At 42.1% G+C, this 15,639-nt stretch overlaps 1 protein-coding gene across 7 annotated transcripts in view; it reads right to left on the bottom strand.

Annotated features, from left to right (window-relative positions):
• OSBPL1A (oxysterol binding protein like 1A) overlaps positions 1–15,639 on the bottom strand; it is a 226,407-nt gene that overhangs the window by 45,709 nt on the left and 165,059 nt on the right. For all 7 annotated transcript variants that reach the window (XM_063451462.1, XM_063451465.1, XM_063451466.1 and 4 more), the window contains one exon: positions 9,175–9,250. In XM_063451462.1, coding sequence (XP_063307532.1) covers positions 9,175–9,250 — 76 coding nt within the window. The remainder of the gene's footprint in view (positions 1–9,174; positions 9,251–15,639) is intronic.

Raw genomic sequence — 15,639 nt, 5'->3', positions numbered from 1 at the left:
ATAACCTTTTAAATTTATATCTTATTTTATAAATATAATTAATAAAGCCGTGGAATATTTTTGCCAAATAATTCATGTGTCTGTGATTATTGGAGGTTATAATTGGTTATAACAGTAATAGGCCAAAAAGACGACAATGCGCATGTCATGCGTATAATGAGTATTAATACAAAAATGTCCATAAAACATAAGACAACCGCATTTCATGATAAAATAAATACAGTCCGGAATTTTGTTTTTAAAGGCAAAAGTGATAGAAATCAGAGTTATTTTGTATATAAGGGGTAAAGAATGTGAACATAAACTGATCAGCCACCATATTAAAAAAACATATTTGTGGCGATATTTATGGGATAATAATAGTAAACAGTTGAGAATTGCCCACTATTTCAATTCTCAGATCCCAAAGATTGTTATTGTGCAAGTGAAATGTATTCCATATTAATAAAATCACAATTTGTTATAAAAATAGATACAATTTATTGTGACAATTTAAATAATAATAATAATATGTAACATGCGTGATAATAATCAATGAATATTTAGTATAACATATATGAATATTATAGATTCATATTGTGTTCATACAGTGCAGCCCTTGCCCTTGCCAAACAGTCCTATTTTTCCACTCTCATTAGTTCATGTTCCCGCAACCCCAGGCGTCTCTTTCACACCTTTAATTCTCTTCTTCGCCCTGCTGTGGCCACCCCCAAAACTAACCTTACTGCTGATAACTTCGCATGTTACTTCACTGACAAGATTGAACAGCTAAGGAAAGAATTCTCCCCTCCTTGCCTTTCTGTTTCTCAATCACACATAGATCATGCCTTTCCTACCCTTCAGACATTCTCCCCAGCTACTGACCAAGAGGTGGCTGCTCTTCTTTGCTCCTCTCGCCCCACCACTTGCCCGCTCGATCCTGTCCCATCTCACCTTATTAGATCTCTCTCCACTTGTCTCGTGCCTTCTCTAACACACATCTTCAACTGCTCGCTCTCCTCTGGCATCGTCCCTGCTGACCTTAAACATGCCACTGTAGTACCTATACTAAAAAAACCATCCCTCGACCCATCCACCCCCTCTAACTACCGTCCCATATCCCTGCTCCCTTTTTCCTCAAAGCTTCTGGAAAGACTTGTCTTCACCCGTGTGTCTCATTTCCTCAATTCCAACTCTCTCCTTGACCCTCTTCAATCTGGCTTCCGCCCTCTCCACTCTACAGAGACTGCCCTTATCAAAGTTACTAACGACCTAATCGCAGCTAAATCCAAAGGCCACTACTCCATACTAATTCTTCTTGACCTCTCAGCGGCCTTTGACACCGTTGATCATGCTCTCCTTCTTCAAACTCTTCAATCGCTTGGTCTCTGTGACTCTGTCCTCTCATGGTTTTCCTCTTATCTCTCCCAACGCTCATTCAGTGTCTCCTTTTCTAATGATACCTCCTCCCCTTGCCCTGTCTCAGTTGGAGTTCCCCAAGGCTCCGTCCTTGGTCCCCTTCTATTTTCTCTTTATACTGCCTCTCTTGGCAAACTTATTACCTCTTTTGGATTTCACTACCACCTGTACGCTGATGACACCCAGCTATATCTCTCCTCCCCGGACCTCTCCCCTGCCGTCCTGCAACGTGTCACTGCTTGCCTTTCTTCCATCTCTGACTGGATGTCCTCCCGCTTTCTGAAACTCAATCTCTCAAAAACTGAGCTCCTTGTCTTTCCTCCTCCTAATACTGATCCTCCTCTTTCGCTCTCCCTCCAAGTTTGTGGTACCAACATCAGTCCATCCTTGCAAGCGCGCTGTCTTGGCGTCATACTTGACTCTGGTCTCACCTTTGAGCCTCACATCCAGCATGTTGCCAAATCCTGTAGATTCCATCTTAAAAACATAGCCCGCATCCGCCCCTTTCTTGCACCAGATACTACCAAGGAGCTTGTCCATGCTCTAGTAATTTCCCGCATGGATTATTGTAACCCTCTCCTGATTGGTCTCCCCAATAGCCGTACTGCACCCTTACAGTCCGTAATGAATGCTGCTGCTAGATTGATTTTCCTCTCTAGTCGTTTCTCTCACACCTCACCCCTCTGCCAGTCCTTACATTGGCTTCCTGTATGCTATAGGAGTCAATTCAAGGTACTAACTCACACCTATAAAGCACTGAACAACTCTAGCCCCTCTTATATCTCCTCACAGATCCATAGGTATGTCCCTTCTCGGTCTCTCCGTTCTGCCCGTGACCACCTCCTGTCCGTTGTCCGCACTCGTACGGCCAACTCGCGCTTGCAGGACTTCTCGCGGGCGGCTCCCTTCCTATGGAATAGCCTGCCTACCGCCATCAGACTCTCCCCTAGTCTTGCATCTTTTAAGAAGTGCCTTAAAACCCATCTCTTTAGGAAAGCTTATGGCCTCCAAGACTAACCCTTACCTCACATACCTGTCTCTTGCCCTCTCCAAAAGGGCAGCCCACCTTATTTGATTGTAAATTCCTGTCCTAATGTGTTTTACACCCCACCTCCTATAGAATGTAAGCTCGTTTGAGCAGGGTCCTCTTCAACCTATTGTTCCTGTAAGTTTATTTGTAACTGTCCTATTTATAGTTAAATCCCCCTCTCATAATATTGTAAAGCGCTACGGAATCTGTTGGCGCTATATAAATGGCAATAATAAATAAATAAATAAATATGCAATACAATGGCAATACACATTCCAATGGTTAATACAGCCAATTGTCAAGAGAAGATTTATGACGGTAGTTCACAGAAAAACGAAAGTGAAACTTACACACACAGAGCTTGCAGCTTAAGGCCATAAAACTTTAGCTGACAGTTAGAATAACCCTTTCAATGCTGGCTAGACCTCCTATTCTCATGTGATTTTAAATAAAATAACATTTATACCAGCTCATTAGTCATTTCCTGGAACCATCCAATAAGAGTAATCAACCATGTTCTATAAGCAGAATTTTAACTTGCCTAAACAGATATTTTATCTTATTTTAGAGCAAATCAATACACCTGGATAAATATCATGATATGCTAACATGTGATATGTCACATTAATATATATAATTATTCCTTTCTATCTGCAGAATAGAATATTATAACTATATATTCTTTAGTAACTAAGATTTCTAAATATCGAAATCTGATCGTGATTTATCCAGTCATATATCATGCTATTAGAAAATTTCAATTAATTTAGATTAATTAAATGAAACCAGTATAATTACCAGTTAGGTAGATTTTCTCCTCATATGAGTAGGTAGTCTCAGGAACTGAATGGATGTGTGATTGGTGTGTAAGAAATTCTGAGTGCCCTGGAGTGGATATCTGTCATGGATTTCTCTGCATTGCCCCCAACTGATCACCTCTTTGCTTCCTTTGCATCCCCTGCATACCTCTCTTCCCTTTGTCTTAACTTTTAAAGGGAAAAATTCACTAGGTGATAGACCAATAGAAAACTGGAGGTGTGGTTACCTTTCAGATAGCAATTTAAGTATTTGGTCTACAGAGGGCAGTCTCATCCCACTAAACATTCCTATCCAGGAAAGAGTTAACTTTTCCTGGTGGCTATTTTGACGTAATTTACCTTATCTTTATGGTTGTCTATAACTTAAGTTTACTGTCAGTTCAAAGAGTTTCTTTGGGCTTTCTTCAGACTATGTGTCTGGCAATTCTCCTATAATTTCTAAAACTGACAGTTTACTTACAATGGGACCTTATACAATATCAAAAGTAAAATTTAATTATTTAATCTTCTCTGTCACAAATGTCTGGGTTTAGAATTGATTATATTCCATTAGCATTTAGACAGTCTGTCCATCCCCCGTTCTCATCTCTTATCAACAGGTTTGTATATACTAAGCATTCCTTTAGCTCTGGCAAAGTGGTTAGTTTTACAGAAGGGATAGAAATCTTGTGTATTTTGTTAGCTTGATGATAACAAAATGGAGTCTTCTCTGTTCAGAATGATTCAGGCAATATACACTTTAATTTCTATCATAGCACAAAATGTCTGCCGATATAAATACCCTGACATATTATAACGATATAATCAATGTTATTTACTACATCTGTCAGTGGTTTAAATGTTGTGGCTGATCAGTGGTTATGGATAAAGATGTTATTATTATATATTATAGCACCAACTTATATCAGCCCTTTACAATATTACGAAAGGGGGAAATTTAACAATAAACGAGACAATTACAAAATAGATGAGGACTCTGCTCATACAAGCTTACAGTTGAACTAGGGGATGTGTACATAAATATCTGGTTATGAATTAATCACATTCACATACTTTTGCACCCTGGTACTTTTTCTACTTTAATACTTTGGATAGGTAGTGTGCCAAACCTATTATGAATATATATATATATATATATATATATATAAAAAAATACTTGAAATCCCCAGCACTCACGTTTATCCTAAGCCAATGCCGGGCGCCAGACCAAAGCTCCAAAACAGATAAGATCCACATGAAATAGGCTGCTCTCCGGGCTTAAAAGATTCAAATTTTATTTAAAGTTGATTAAAATTGCGACCAACGTTTCGGTCCCCGCTCGGGACCTTCTTCAGGGTCAATTTTCAACAGGACAATCCTGTTGAAAATTGACCCTGAAGAAGGTCCCGAGCGGGGACCGAAACGTTGGTCGCAATTTTAATCAACTTTAAATAAAATTTGAATCTTTTAAGCCCGGAGAGCAGCCTATTTCATGTGGATCTTATATATATATAATATATATATATATATATATATATATATATATATATATATATATATATATATATATATATATATATATATATATATATAAATAAAACAAGAAATAGTAATGGTAGCACTCACAGTCTTCAGTTTAAAATATCTTTATTTTGCAAGAATTAAAACATAGGTTCCAGGATCAACGTTTCAGTCCTCTCTCAGGACTTTCTTCAGGATCCTGATGAAAGTCCTGAGAGAGGACTGAAACGTTGATCCTGGAACCTATGAAACAGGGAGGGAGGGGGGGAGAAAGAAACAGGGAGGGGGGGAGAAAGAAACATGGAGGGAGGGGGGGGAGAAAGAAAACAGGGAGGGGGGGGAGAAAGAAAACAGGGAGGGAGGGGGGGAGAAAGAAAACAGGGAGGGAGGGGGGGAGAAAGAAACACAGGGAGGGGGGGAAAGAAACAGGGAGGGAGGGGGGGGAGAAAGAAACAGGGAGGGAGGGGGGGAGAAAGAAACAGGGAGGGAGGGGGGGAGAAAGAAACAGGGAGGGAGGGGGAGAAAGAAACAGGGAGGGAGGGGGGAGAAAGAAACAGGGAGGGAGGGGGGAGAAAGAAACAGGGAGGGAGGGGGGAGAAAGAAATGGGGGGGGAGAAAGAAACAGGGAGGGAGGGGGGAGAAAGAAACAGGGAGGGAGGGGGGAGAAAGAAACAGGGAGGGAGGGAGGGGGAAGAAAGAAACAGGGAGTGGACAGGGGTGGAAGAATGGCAAGGGAGGGAGGGGGAGAAAAAAAGAGTGAGGAGGGAGGCGGGAGGGGGAGAAAGAGTGACAAGGGAGGGAGGGAGGGGGAGAAAGAGTGACGAGGGAGGGAGGGAGGGGGAGAAAGAGAGTGACAAGGGAGGGAGAGAGATTGACATCCACCACACACACACAATCACACAATTATACCACCCTTACACACACTCAATGCACCCCGTGCACACACACACAATCACACAATCATGCAACCCTTACACACACAGAAACACACAATGCATTCCTTACACAAACTCAATGCACCCCGTACACACACTCAATGCACCCCGTACACACACTCAATGCACCCCGTACACACACTCAATGCACCCCGTACACACACTCAATGCACCCCGTACACACACTCAATGCACCCCTTACAGATGCACACACTGCATCCCGTACATACACAGAATCACACCTTGCAGCCCTTACACATACAAACACAGATTCACACAATGCATTCCTTACACACATATCAGGACATCCCCTACACACTCCACCCCCTGTGAACAAACTCATTGGTGGAACATGAAGGTGGACCCTGGGATCCAGACCTTGAGCTGTGTAAAGGGCCCCCAAAAAATGGAGCTGCTTCCCGTTCTCACAGAACATGGATTTTTGTGACCACAGTTACGAACAGCCTCCAGAGAGCCTGTTCTACACCAGACCAGTGGAGCCAGACTGCAGCTAGAGCCCATCATCATCCTCATCTGGTTGTAAGTAGGCAATCTAGCATATTATTCGAGGCACTAATCTCTAATTTACCCAGGGCCGGCCTTAGGGGTGTCCGAGCTGTGCGGCCGCACAGGGCGCCATGGAGCAGGGGGCGCCCTGCGGCCGCATAGCTCACACGGCGTATTAGCCACAAGGCAAACAAGGCATTTGCCTTGGGCGGCATTTTCCAGGGGGCGGCAAAAAAAAGCCACCCCCAAATGCCCAAGGCAAATGTCTTGTTAGCCTTGCGGCTAACAGACATGCTGCTGGGCGGTCGGGCGGCGCTGGCTGGCGGGCGGCTGGCGAGGGAGCACTTCCTCTGAGCTGTCTGCTCAGCTCCCTCGCGCGCCTTAGAGTGAGGCTGGGAGCCGGAATATGACGTCATATTCCGGCTCCCAGCCTCACTCTGAGGCGCGCGAGGGAGCTGAGCAGACAGCTCAGAGGAAGTGCTCCCTCGCCAGCTGCCCGCCAGCCAGTGCCGCTCGCCCAGCAGCCACTGGACCACCAGGGAGGAAGAGACGCCCCCCCGCCCCCCAGCATTCCCAAAGGTAAGGAGGCTGGGGGGGGGGGGGGGTTAAAGAAATTTAAAAAAAATGTGTTAATGTGGGTGAGTGCGTCTGTTAGTGTGTGCGTCTGTCTGTTAGTGTGTGCGTCTGTCTGTTAGTGTGTGCGTCTGTCTGTTAGTGTGTGCGTCTGTCTGTTAGTGTGTGCGTCTGTCTGTTAGTGTGTGCGTCTGTCTGTTAGTGTGTGCGTCTGTCTGTTAGTGTGTGCGTCTGTCTGTTAGTGTGTGCGTCTGTCTGTTAGTGTGTGCGTCTGTCTGTTAGTGTGTGCGTCTGTCTGTTAGTGTGTGCGTCTGTCTGTTAGTGTGTGCGTCTGTCTGTTAGTGTGTGCGTCTGTCAGTGTGTGCGTCTGTCAGTGTGTGCGTCTGTCAGTGTGTGCGTCTGTCAGTGTGTGCGTCTGTCAGTGTGTGCGTCTGTCAGTGTGTGCGTCTGTCAGTGTGTGCGTCTGTCAGTGTGTGCGTCTGTTAGTGTGTGCGTCTGTTAGTGTGTGCGTCTGTTAGTGTGTGCGTCTGTTAGTGTGTGCGTCTGTTAGTGTGTGCGTCTGTTAGTGTGTGCGTCTGTTAGTGTGTGCGTCTGTTAGTGTGTGCGTCTGTTAGTGTGTGCGTCTGTTAGTGTGTGCGTCTGTTAGTGTGTGCGTCTGTTAGTGTGTGCGTCTGTTAGTGTGTGCGTCTGTTAGTGTGTGCGTCTGTTAGTGTGTTTGTCTGTTAGTGAGTGTGTGTGTGTCTGACTGTGTGTGTGTGTGTGGCTGTCTGCCTGTGTGTGTGTGACTGTTTGCCTATGTGTGTGTGTGTATGTGTGTGCGTGACGGTCTGCCAGTGTGTGTGTGTGTGACGGTCTGCCAGTGTGTGTGTGTGTGTGTGTCTGTCTGTGTGTGTGTGACTGTCTGCCAGTGTGTGTGTGTGTCTGTCTGTGTGTGTGTGTGTGACTGTCTGCCAGTGTGTGTTTGACTGTGTGTGTGTGTGTGGCTGTCTGCCAGTGTGTGTTTGACTGTGTATTTGTGTGTGACTGTCTGTGTGTGACTGCCAGCCTGTGTGTGTGGCTGTCTGCCTGTGTGTTTGTGTGTGGCTGTCTGTGTGTGACTGTCAGCCTGTGTGTGTGGCTGTCTGCCTGTGTGTGTTTGTGTGTGTGACTGTCTGCCTGTGTGTGTGTGTTTGTTTGTGTGTGTGACTGTCTGGGCAGACTAGATGGGCCGAATGGTTCTTATCTGCCGTCACATTCCATGTCTGTGTGTGTGTGTGTTTGTGTCTGGCTGTCTGAGTGTGTTTGTGTGTGTGTGTGTGTGTGTGTATGGCTGTCTGCATGTGTGTGTGTGTGACAGGGTGTGTGGGAAGGGGGAAGGAGTGGGGGACGGAAAGGGGGGGCGCTGTGAAGATTTTTCGCACAGGGCGCCCAAATGCCTAAGGCCGGCCCTGAATTTACCTCACATTAAAGAAACACTATAGTCCCCAGTAGCACTGCAGCTTAATGTAGTGGTTCTGGTGTCTATAGCCTGTCCCTGCAGGCTTTTTAATGTAAACACGGCGGCACTCCAGCACTGGCGTTAGTTAACATGGCAGAAAAATAATTGGAAAGGGTTAGGGGAGCTACTAATAAGGAAAGGGGGAGAGGGGTAGGTAGAAAAATAATTGGAAGGGTTTAGGGGGGCTACTAATATGGATGGGAGGAGGTAGAAAAATTATTGGAAGGGGTTAGGGGGTACTAATATGCATGGAAGGGGTTAGGGGGGTACTAATATGCATGGAAGGGGTAGGGGGTTAATATGTGTGGAAGGGGTGGGTGGGGTTCTTTTGTGCATGGAAGGGGTAGGGGTGGTTCTAATATTCATGGGAAGGGTAGGGGTGGTTCTAATCAGGAGGATCCCGGCGCTGTATCCGGGAAAGTAAAACCCCTTCACTGTAGTGACCCTTTAATGTTCTTATTTAATCATTTATATAGCGACTGCTAATTCCGTAGCGCTGTACAATGGGATAAACAACTCCTAGTTTACGGAATAAGAATATACCCGGCGAGTAAAAATGCTATCCCCCCCAGATTTTTGGGGGTTCCTACACCCATGGGAGGAGGGGACGACAGGGTGGCAGGAGGACTAAATGGAGTTTCACACCTACAGTGTCAGGAATACACCTTTGTATTCCTGACACTATAGTGTTCCTTTAATGAACTAAAGTGACTGACAATGTAAAAGATGATAACCAATACATTTCCCTTGAGCTGTGTCTAATCGTCATTGGAATACCTAAAATATTTTGAACACACACTTATCTAAATAGTTATTCATTCCATACATTCTGCTTCAGCTGGAACATAAAGAATTAATTGCAGAAAACAAATAATTGGATAAATAGATTAAAATCAAGGTTTTGATCCCATGAAGAGATGGTACAGGGATGCTTACCATTCCAATGCATTTTCTTAAAATACTCCAAATACTGAAATCATTTCTGGAAAACATTGGTGATGGCAAGCTTGTTCTGAGAAAAGAAACACAAAATGATAAATCCTCAACTGGAATTCTGAAAATATTGTGTTTGGAATTGTTCTTGCAGTAGTGAATACAATGCAATGCTATTAAGGGCAGAAAAAGACTGAACTAACAAGTTGATATTTGTATCAGAATTGACAATTATTGCCTACTCTCCCAAGAATTTGTATACACATGCCAACTGCTGTTCTGTATCGCAAAGCCCAAATTAAATCCCCCTTTGTTTCAGCAATGGTATCTACTCTACGGAATAGGTTGGCGCTATATAAATTGTGTAAATATATATATCATTTTTTTTTTTCCAAATAATTTTTATTAAAGTTTTACATATTTGTATAACAACAAGAATATAAACATTGTATTGGGGGTAGGAAGGGAAGGGGAACTTGGAAATGGAAAAGAATAACCATCCATTATTAAAATAGGCATAACAGTGTATATGGCAAAAAAAAAAAAATAATAATAAGTTTTACATCAATGCACTTTAATAATAAATATGTCAAAGACCATATGTTGTTTTGATTTTTTCTTCCCACTTATCCCAATTGTATTTTAATATTGGGAAACCACGCATATTAGCTCGATGTGATAATTCGTGTGCCTTGTTTTCTAGAATCAAATTAAAAACTTCCCTGAGAGATGGCACATCTTGGGACTTCCAATGTCTAGGTAAACAGGATGTAGCTGCGATCAAAATGTGACCTATGATTATTTTGTCCGATCTATTAATGGACTCCGGGAGTTTTTTGAATAAGGCTAGTTCCGAGGTTAAAATGCTAATGGTTCTGTCCACTTTAATAATTAGGTTGTGAATCAATTTCCAATATTTAGTTAATTTAGGACAGAACCACCAAATATGGGCCATATTGCCCACACCCCCACAATCTCTCCAACACCGGTCAGGATACATATTGTTCATGTTGTGCAATCTAGACGGGGCCAGGTACCAGCGATATAAAATTTTATAATGATTTTCAAAGTGGTCGGTGCAATACGAAATACCTTTTAAAGCTTTAAAAAACCCGAACCATTCTTCGAGATCGTACTGGGCACCCAACTCCGCCTCCCATGACAACATATGTTTTAATTTTACTAGGGGCTTGGCGTTATAAAACGAGTAGCATAAAGATATCATGCCTTTACTAGTGGGGCTGCATAAAAAAAGCTTTCTCTAATGGGGACATCTCAAGCGTTTTATAATTTTTATCTGTTTCAGGTACCTTATATAGTTCTTTCAATTTGTCAATGATTAACATACATTCCAATTCACATACATTCGTTAATCCATACTTAAGTTTCAATTTTTCCAAAGAAAGAATAGCATTGCCGTGAAAAAAATTGTCAAGATTAGTTATAGAGCATTCCTTCAACAGTTCTGTTTTTAAAGATGGAATATAATCCTTCAATAGCTCAATTGGCATTGCGCTGTTTAAGCTGGGAGAATGATCATTTTTAAAAACAATATCCCAGGCCTTAAGTGTAGTCTTGGTAGATAAAAAGAACTTTGTAATTCCAGGTCTTTTCTTAGGATTTAACCAAGGTAATTCTGACAATCTAACCGGTAAATTTTTTTATCATTTTGTTTTTGTGAATATCAGTTTATTAGTATTTTGCCAAGTTTTCATGGTTTAACACAATACTCATATATTGTCGCCAATTTTGGCAAGTAACACACACATAGATAGAATATTCAGCTTGTTAAATAAATTTGCCTCTTATGTTTTTGTTTTTTTTATTCTTTATTATTTGCATGCATAGAAGGTACAGGTAACATTTAAACGAGTAAAGCCCCAACAGCTGTTGCCAGAGTTTCGACAGAATGTTAGACAATTGCATGACCTGAATAACTGTGCACTTTTTTAAATTAAACAGGTAAGAGTAAACAGTGATATGGAGCAAGTCTTTGCGTGTGTGTAAGAGGTCCTGCAGCTCAACAACTGACTGTGCTATGAAAGGTGTATAAAGATGATCAGACTCTTCAGAGTAAGTGAGTGGGTGCATAAGTATACTTGGGTTTATAAACGTGTGTGGATTAGTTGATGAAGCCCTATCTCAGACTGCGGTGTGACCCTTTGATTATTACAGTGCTCAGCCTATACCCTCTCCGTGCCTAATGGCCATGGTGGACAGTTTGCCAGAGTCCTGCTTCCCGTGTCCCCACCCGGTCCCGCGGGCCCCACGTGCTTGCGCAGGCGAGGCTTGCTTTCTTCCGCCCTGTTGTGTTGCGTATAGGGGTTTGTCTCGGATGAAGTACTGGTCCTTTCAGGTTGTTGTTGGTCCAAGGTGTCTGTGTCGGTATCTTTTGTGTTGCCTTCACTTTTTCTCCAGCCGCGTTGTGGTTTGCTTGAGCTCTGCCTGGTGTGGAGTCTTGTCAATCCGTGAGGAGTCGCTTTGGGTCGGATCTGCAGTGGCAGACAGTGTCTTGCTCTGTAGGGTAATTTCTCTGTATTTCGTCCAGAACGTTTCAAAAGCTTTTGCGATACCGTCCTCTTGAGTGGCCCAAGTCTTGGGAGTTTGGAGTGAGCTGGGCTTTGTGTCGGCAGCCATCTTGGCTCTCACTGTGCAGGATTCCGGCTCTGCAGGAGCACTCTGGTTTGGACGGTTTGACCAATGGCGGAGTAGCCACAAGCACCGTGTCCCCAGACCGTTCACGAGTGTCTTGTAGTTGCAGGAAACTGTTTGCTGTGGGTTTTGGCTTGTTAATCAGGCAAATTACTGGTCTTCGGCTTGGAGCTCAGGCAGCATGCGACCTTCCACTTCAACAGTCAGGCTCGGCCCCATCCCCCTCCCCATGATGACCTTTTAAAAAGCATTGAGCGCTCTATCCTGTATGATCTGCTCCCAGACGGTCGGTTTACATACTCCTTTTATGTTATTATTAAATAAAAATAACTTCATAGTGAATGTGTTCAATAAGGAATTTACTTTTACAGGGTTATGTGCTAAAATGAGAATTCAAAGTGAATTCAAAGAATGTGTCTGAAACCAGTGAATATCAACCCATAGTTATGAAGTTATAACATGAATAATGGAAATTCAAGCTTCAAGTGCTACAGTTCAAGCTATTGACAATGAAATTATTGGAGAGCTCTTGGTTACACCAAAGCCCTTTGTCAAAGGTGAGCTAATTTTGCTTTGTTAGACATTGCCCCATATTTCTTAAGACTAGGTGCCACTAGGGTATTATTCAGCAAAGCTGGAGTCCATCTCTGCTATTTTGGCCTACCGTTTTCCAATAAACCTACATTTAAGGTCAAATGAATAGGCACCTGTATGTACTTTCACTTCTTGCCCATATGCCCTATATGTGGGCATAACTCAAAAACTGCTGTAGCAGCAACATTTTATCATCTTGCCTGCATAGCAATGTGACTTCCAGCTTGATTGACATTAAAGGGACACTATAGTCACCAGAACAACTACAGCTTATTGTATTTCTGGTGTCTATACCATTTTACTGTAAACACTGTGTTTACATTACAGCACAGGCACACCTCTAGTAGCCACTCCTCAGATGACCACTAAAGGTGCTTCCTGGGTCAGTGCTGCACTTGAGTTCAGCGACTCCATGGAGACAATTAACTTTCCCCATAGAGATGCATTGATTCATTATCCACATTACAAATACATACAATTGGTGGAACACTTTAGGCGGATCTGTAGGAGAAATATCACAGAGTAATATTGTAAAGGAAAAATAAAAATAGTTAAGAATCAAGAGTAAATACTCACAAACATGGAGCCAAATATAATCATAAGGCTCTCATGAATAGCGCAGGAGGACTCTTTCAGGACGTCCTCAATCCTCTTTCCTGATGTATTTGGTGCAGGTGATAGATGAGAACAGACGTCTTTGTAAACGAACAATTCTTTATTTGTAAAAGCATGCACCTACATATAAGTGCTGATGCTGGTACAATAATGTCTGTGGGATATCTCTATATGGGTACTGTCTGGGAACCAGATCAGACCCAATGGTGAAAGTCCCAAAAAAAACAAAACGTTTTTTTTAAAAAGTCCAATGGGTCATATAGAAGTCCAAATGGTACCTTTGGTAGCTTCTGTACCAGTGCCGATACGCGTTTCGCCCCTATGGGGGCTTCCTCAGTCGGTGGTGTGGTGTTCTGATGAATCCTCTTCACTTTATAGGTCTTTTTACCGGCGTTCATTTCCGGGTTTTCCTCTCCTTACTTCCGGGTTCCGGCGTTATGCGCACGTGGAACGCAACATGCGTTCCAACTTGTACGTCGTGCGCTCCACTTCCGGGTCGCACAAAGTGACGTCTTAATTTTCGCGACCCTTGCGTCCCTGGAACGCACGACGTATCAACTGTGCGTTCCAGTACATAATCTCTATTTAGATGGTATCCAATACATATAGTACTATTAAGTTTCAAACGGAAAATAACAGTGAAGGGCATATATTCTTCTAAATGGCTGTTCTTAATAACTGCCTCTATATTCAAAAACCATATCTAATTGATATTCATAAAATATACCCCAATCATTGATACATTTATACAATAACATATGTTCACATTATAATCATCTCATATGGGAAAATATGAATAAAATATAAATACAATCTAAAATTTATACTATTTTAAAAAAAATGACAATTCAAAATCCGAATTAAGACCATGTGGTATTAAAGTGTTAAAATTGAAAATAAACTTCATTTCTTCCTTCCCTAGTTTATTAATATAGTCCCCACCTCTCCAATCTTTTTTCACTAATTTGAGGGGACAGAAAAAGAGGTTTTCTGGGTTTTGGTTATGATGTGTCTTGAAGTGGTTCGAGACGCTGTGAGTTTCTAATCCCTTTTTAATGTTCCTAATGTGTTCTGAAACTCTCACATTAACGCATCTGATGGTCCTTCGTATGTATATCAAATTGCACGGGCACTTCAAGAGGTATATAACCCCTTTTGAATAACAAGTTAATTGATCCTTAATGGAAAAGGTGATGTTCGTGAATTCTTTAACTTCTGTTATATGCCTTTTTACGCTCTTTGTGGTTCTGCATGCTAGGCAGGACCCGCATCCAAAAAAACCTTTTGTTTGGTTCATAAAGTGCTTGGGTGCATGGGGTTCCTTACTACTGTGTACTATGGTTCTCTTCAAATTTGTGGCCCCCCTATAAGTAATCTGAGGTTTCGTAGGTAACGCTTTCTTAAGTATTGGGTCGTCTTGTAGGACGTGCCAATACTTCCTGATGGTTCTATTCACTTTTTTGCTGTTACCATTAAAATTGCATATAAACCGAGCATTCTGTGATGTTTTTTCTTCATTTTTCTTTGATTTGTAGGTTAATAGTTGTTCCCTCAGGATTTTTTTCACCTCCTCTATCGCTGTGGTCAGAAGTGAGTCATCGTATCCCTTCTCCATAAATTGGCTTTTTATCTTTCCTGCTTGATTTACAAAGTCTGTATCCTCGGTACAATTCCGTTTTATTCTTAGGAATTGACCTTTCGGTGCATTAGTTAGCCATGGTTTGTGGTGACAACTATTCTGATCAATATATCCATTGGCATCAACAGGTTTAAAAAAGTTTCTGGTCTTAATTGAATTATCTTCTATAAAAATCTGAAGATCTAAAAAATTAATACTTGTTGAACTGTGGATCGTGGTTAAGATAATTCCCCATTCGTTGTCATTAAGAAAGAGTAAAAATTGTTCTAAAACTTCAATGGAACCATTCCAGATCAAGAGGATATCATCTATATATCGGCGATAGGACACCAAATTCGCCACCCATGAATGTTTCGAAAAGATGTATTCTTCCTCCCAGTACGCCATAAAGAGGTTTGCGTAACTGGGTGCGAATTTGGTGCCCATCGCCGTGCCTCTGATCTGTAAATAAAAAGTGTCCTGGAACCAAAAATAGTTATGGGTCAGGATCAATAAAATTCCTTCTAAAATGTATTCTATTTGGTCATCTTTAAATTGGGATTTGATTAAAAAATGCCTGACTGCTTTAAGACCTATCTCGTGAGGAATAATACTATATAAAGATGTGACGTCACTTGTGACTAGATGGTATTGGTCTTTCCATTGGATCGTGTTCAAGAGCTGTAGGACGTGAATCGTGTCTTTTAAATGTGCTGTAGTGTGACTCACTAGGGGCTTTAACAGGGTATCAATGTATTCTGAGATTTTAGATGAAATAGAATCAATTCCAGATATTATTGGACGACCTGGGGGGTGTAGGGGGTTCTTGTGGACTTTCGGGAGATAGTAGAAAACTGGGGTTTTGGGGTGCGGGACAGAAAGGTATTTGCCTTCTTTCTCAGTTAAAATTCCCTTATCGAGACCCTTCTGTATGAAGTTTGCAAATTGTTCTTTAATTTCATTAATTGGATTTGAGGTTAATTTTTGAT

This window comes from Pelobates fuscus, chromosome 4 (assembly GCF_036172605.1).
Source record: "Pelobates fuscus isolate aPelFus1 chromosome 4, aPelFus1.pri, whole genome shotgun sequence".
In the NCBI taxonomy this organism is placed as follows: domain Eukaryota; kingdom Metazoa; phylum Chordata; class Amphibia; order Anura; family Pelobatidae; genus Pelobates; species Pelobates fuscus.
The sequence above is the reverse complement of the archived record's forward strand: the minus strand, read 5'-3'. Positions and strand labels throughout refer to the sequence as shown.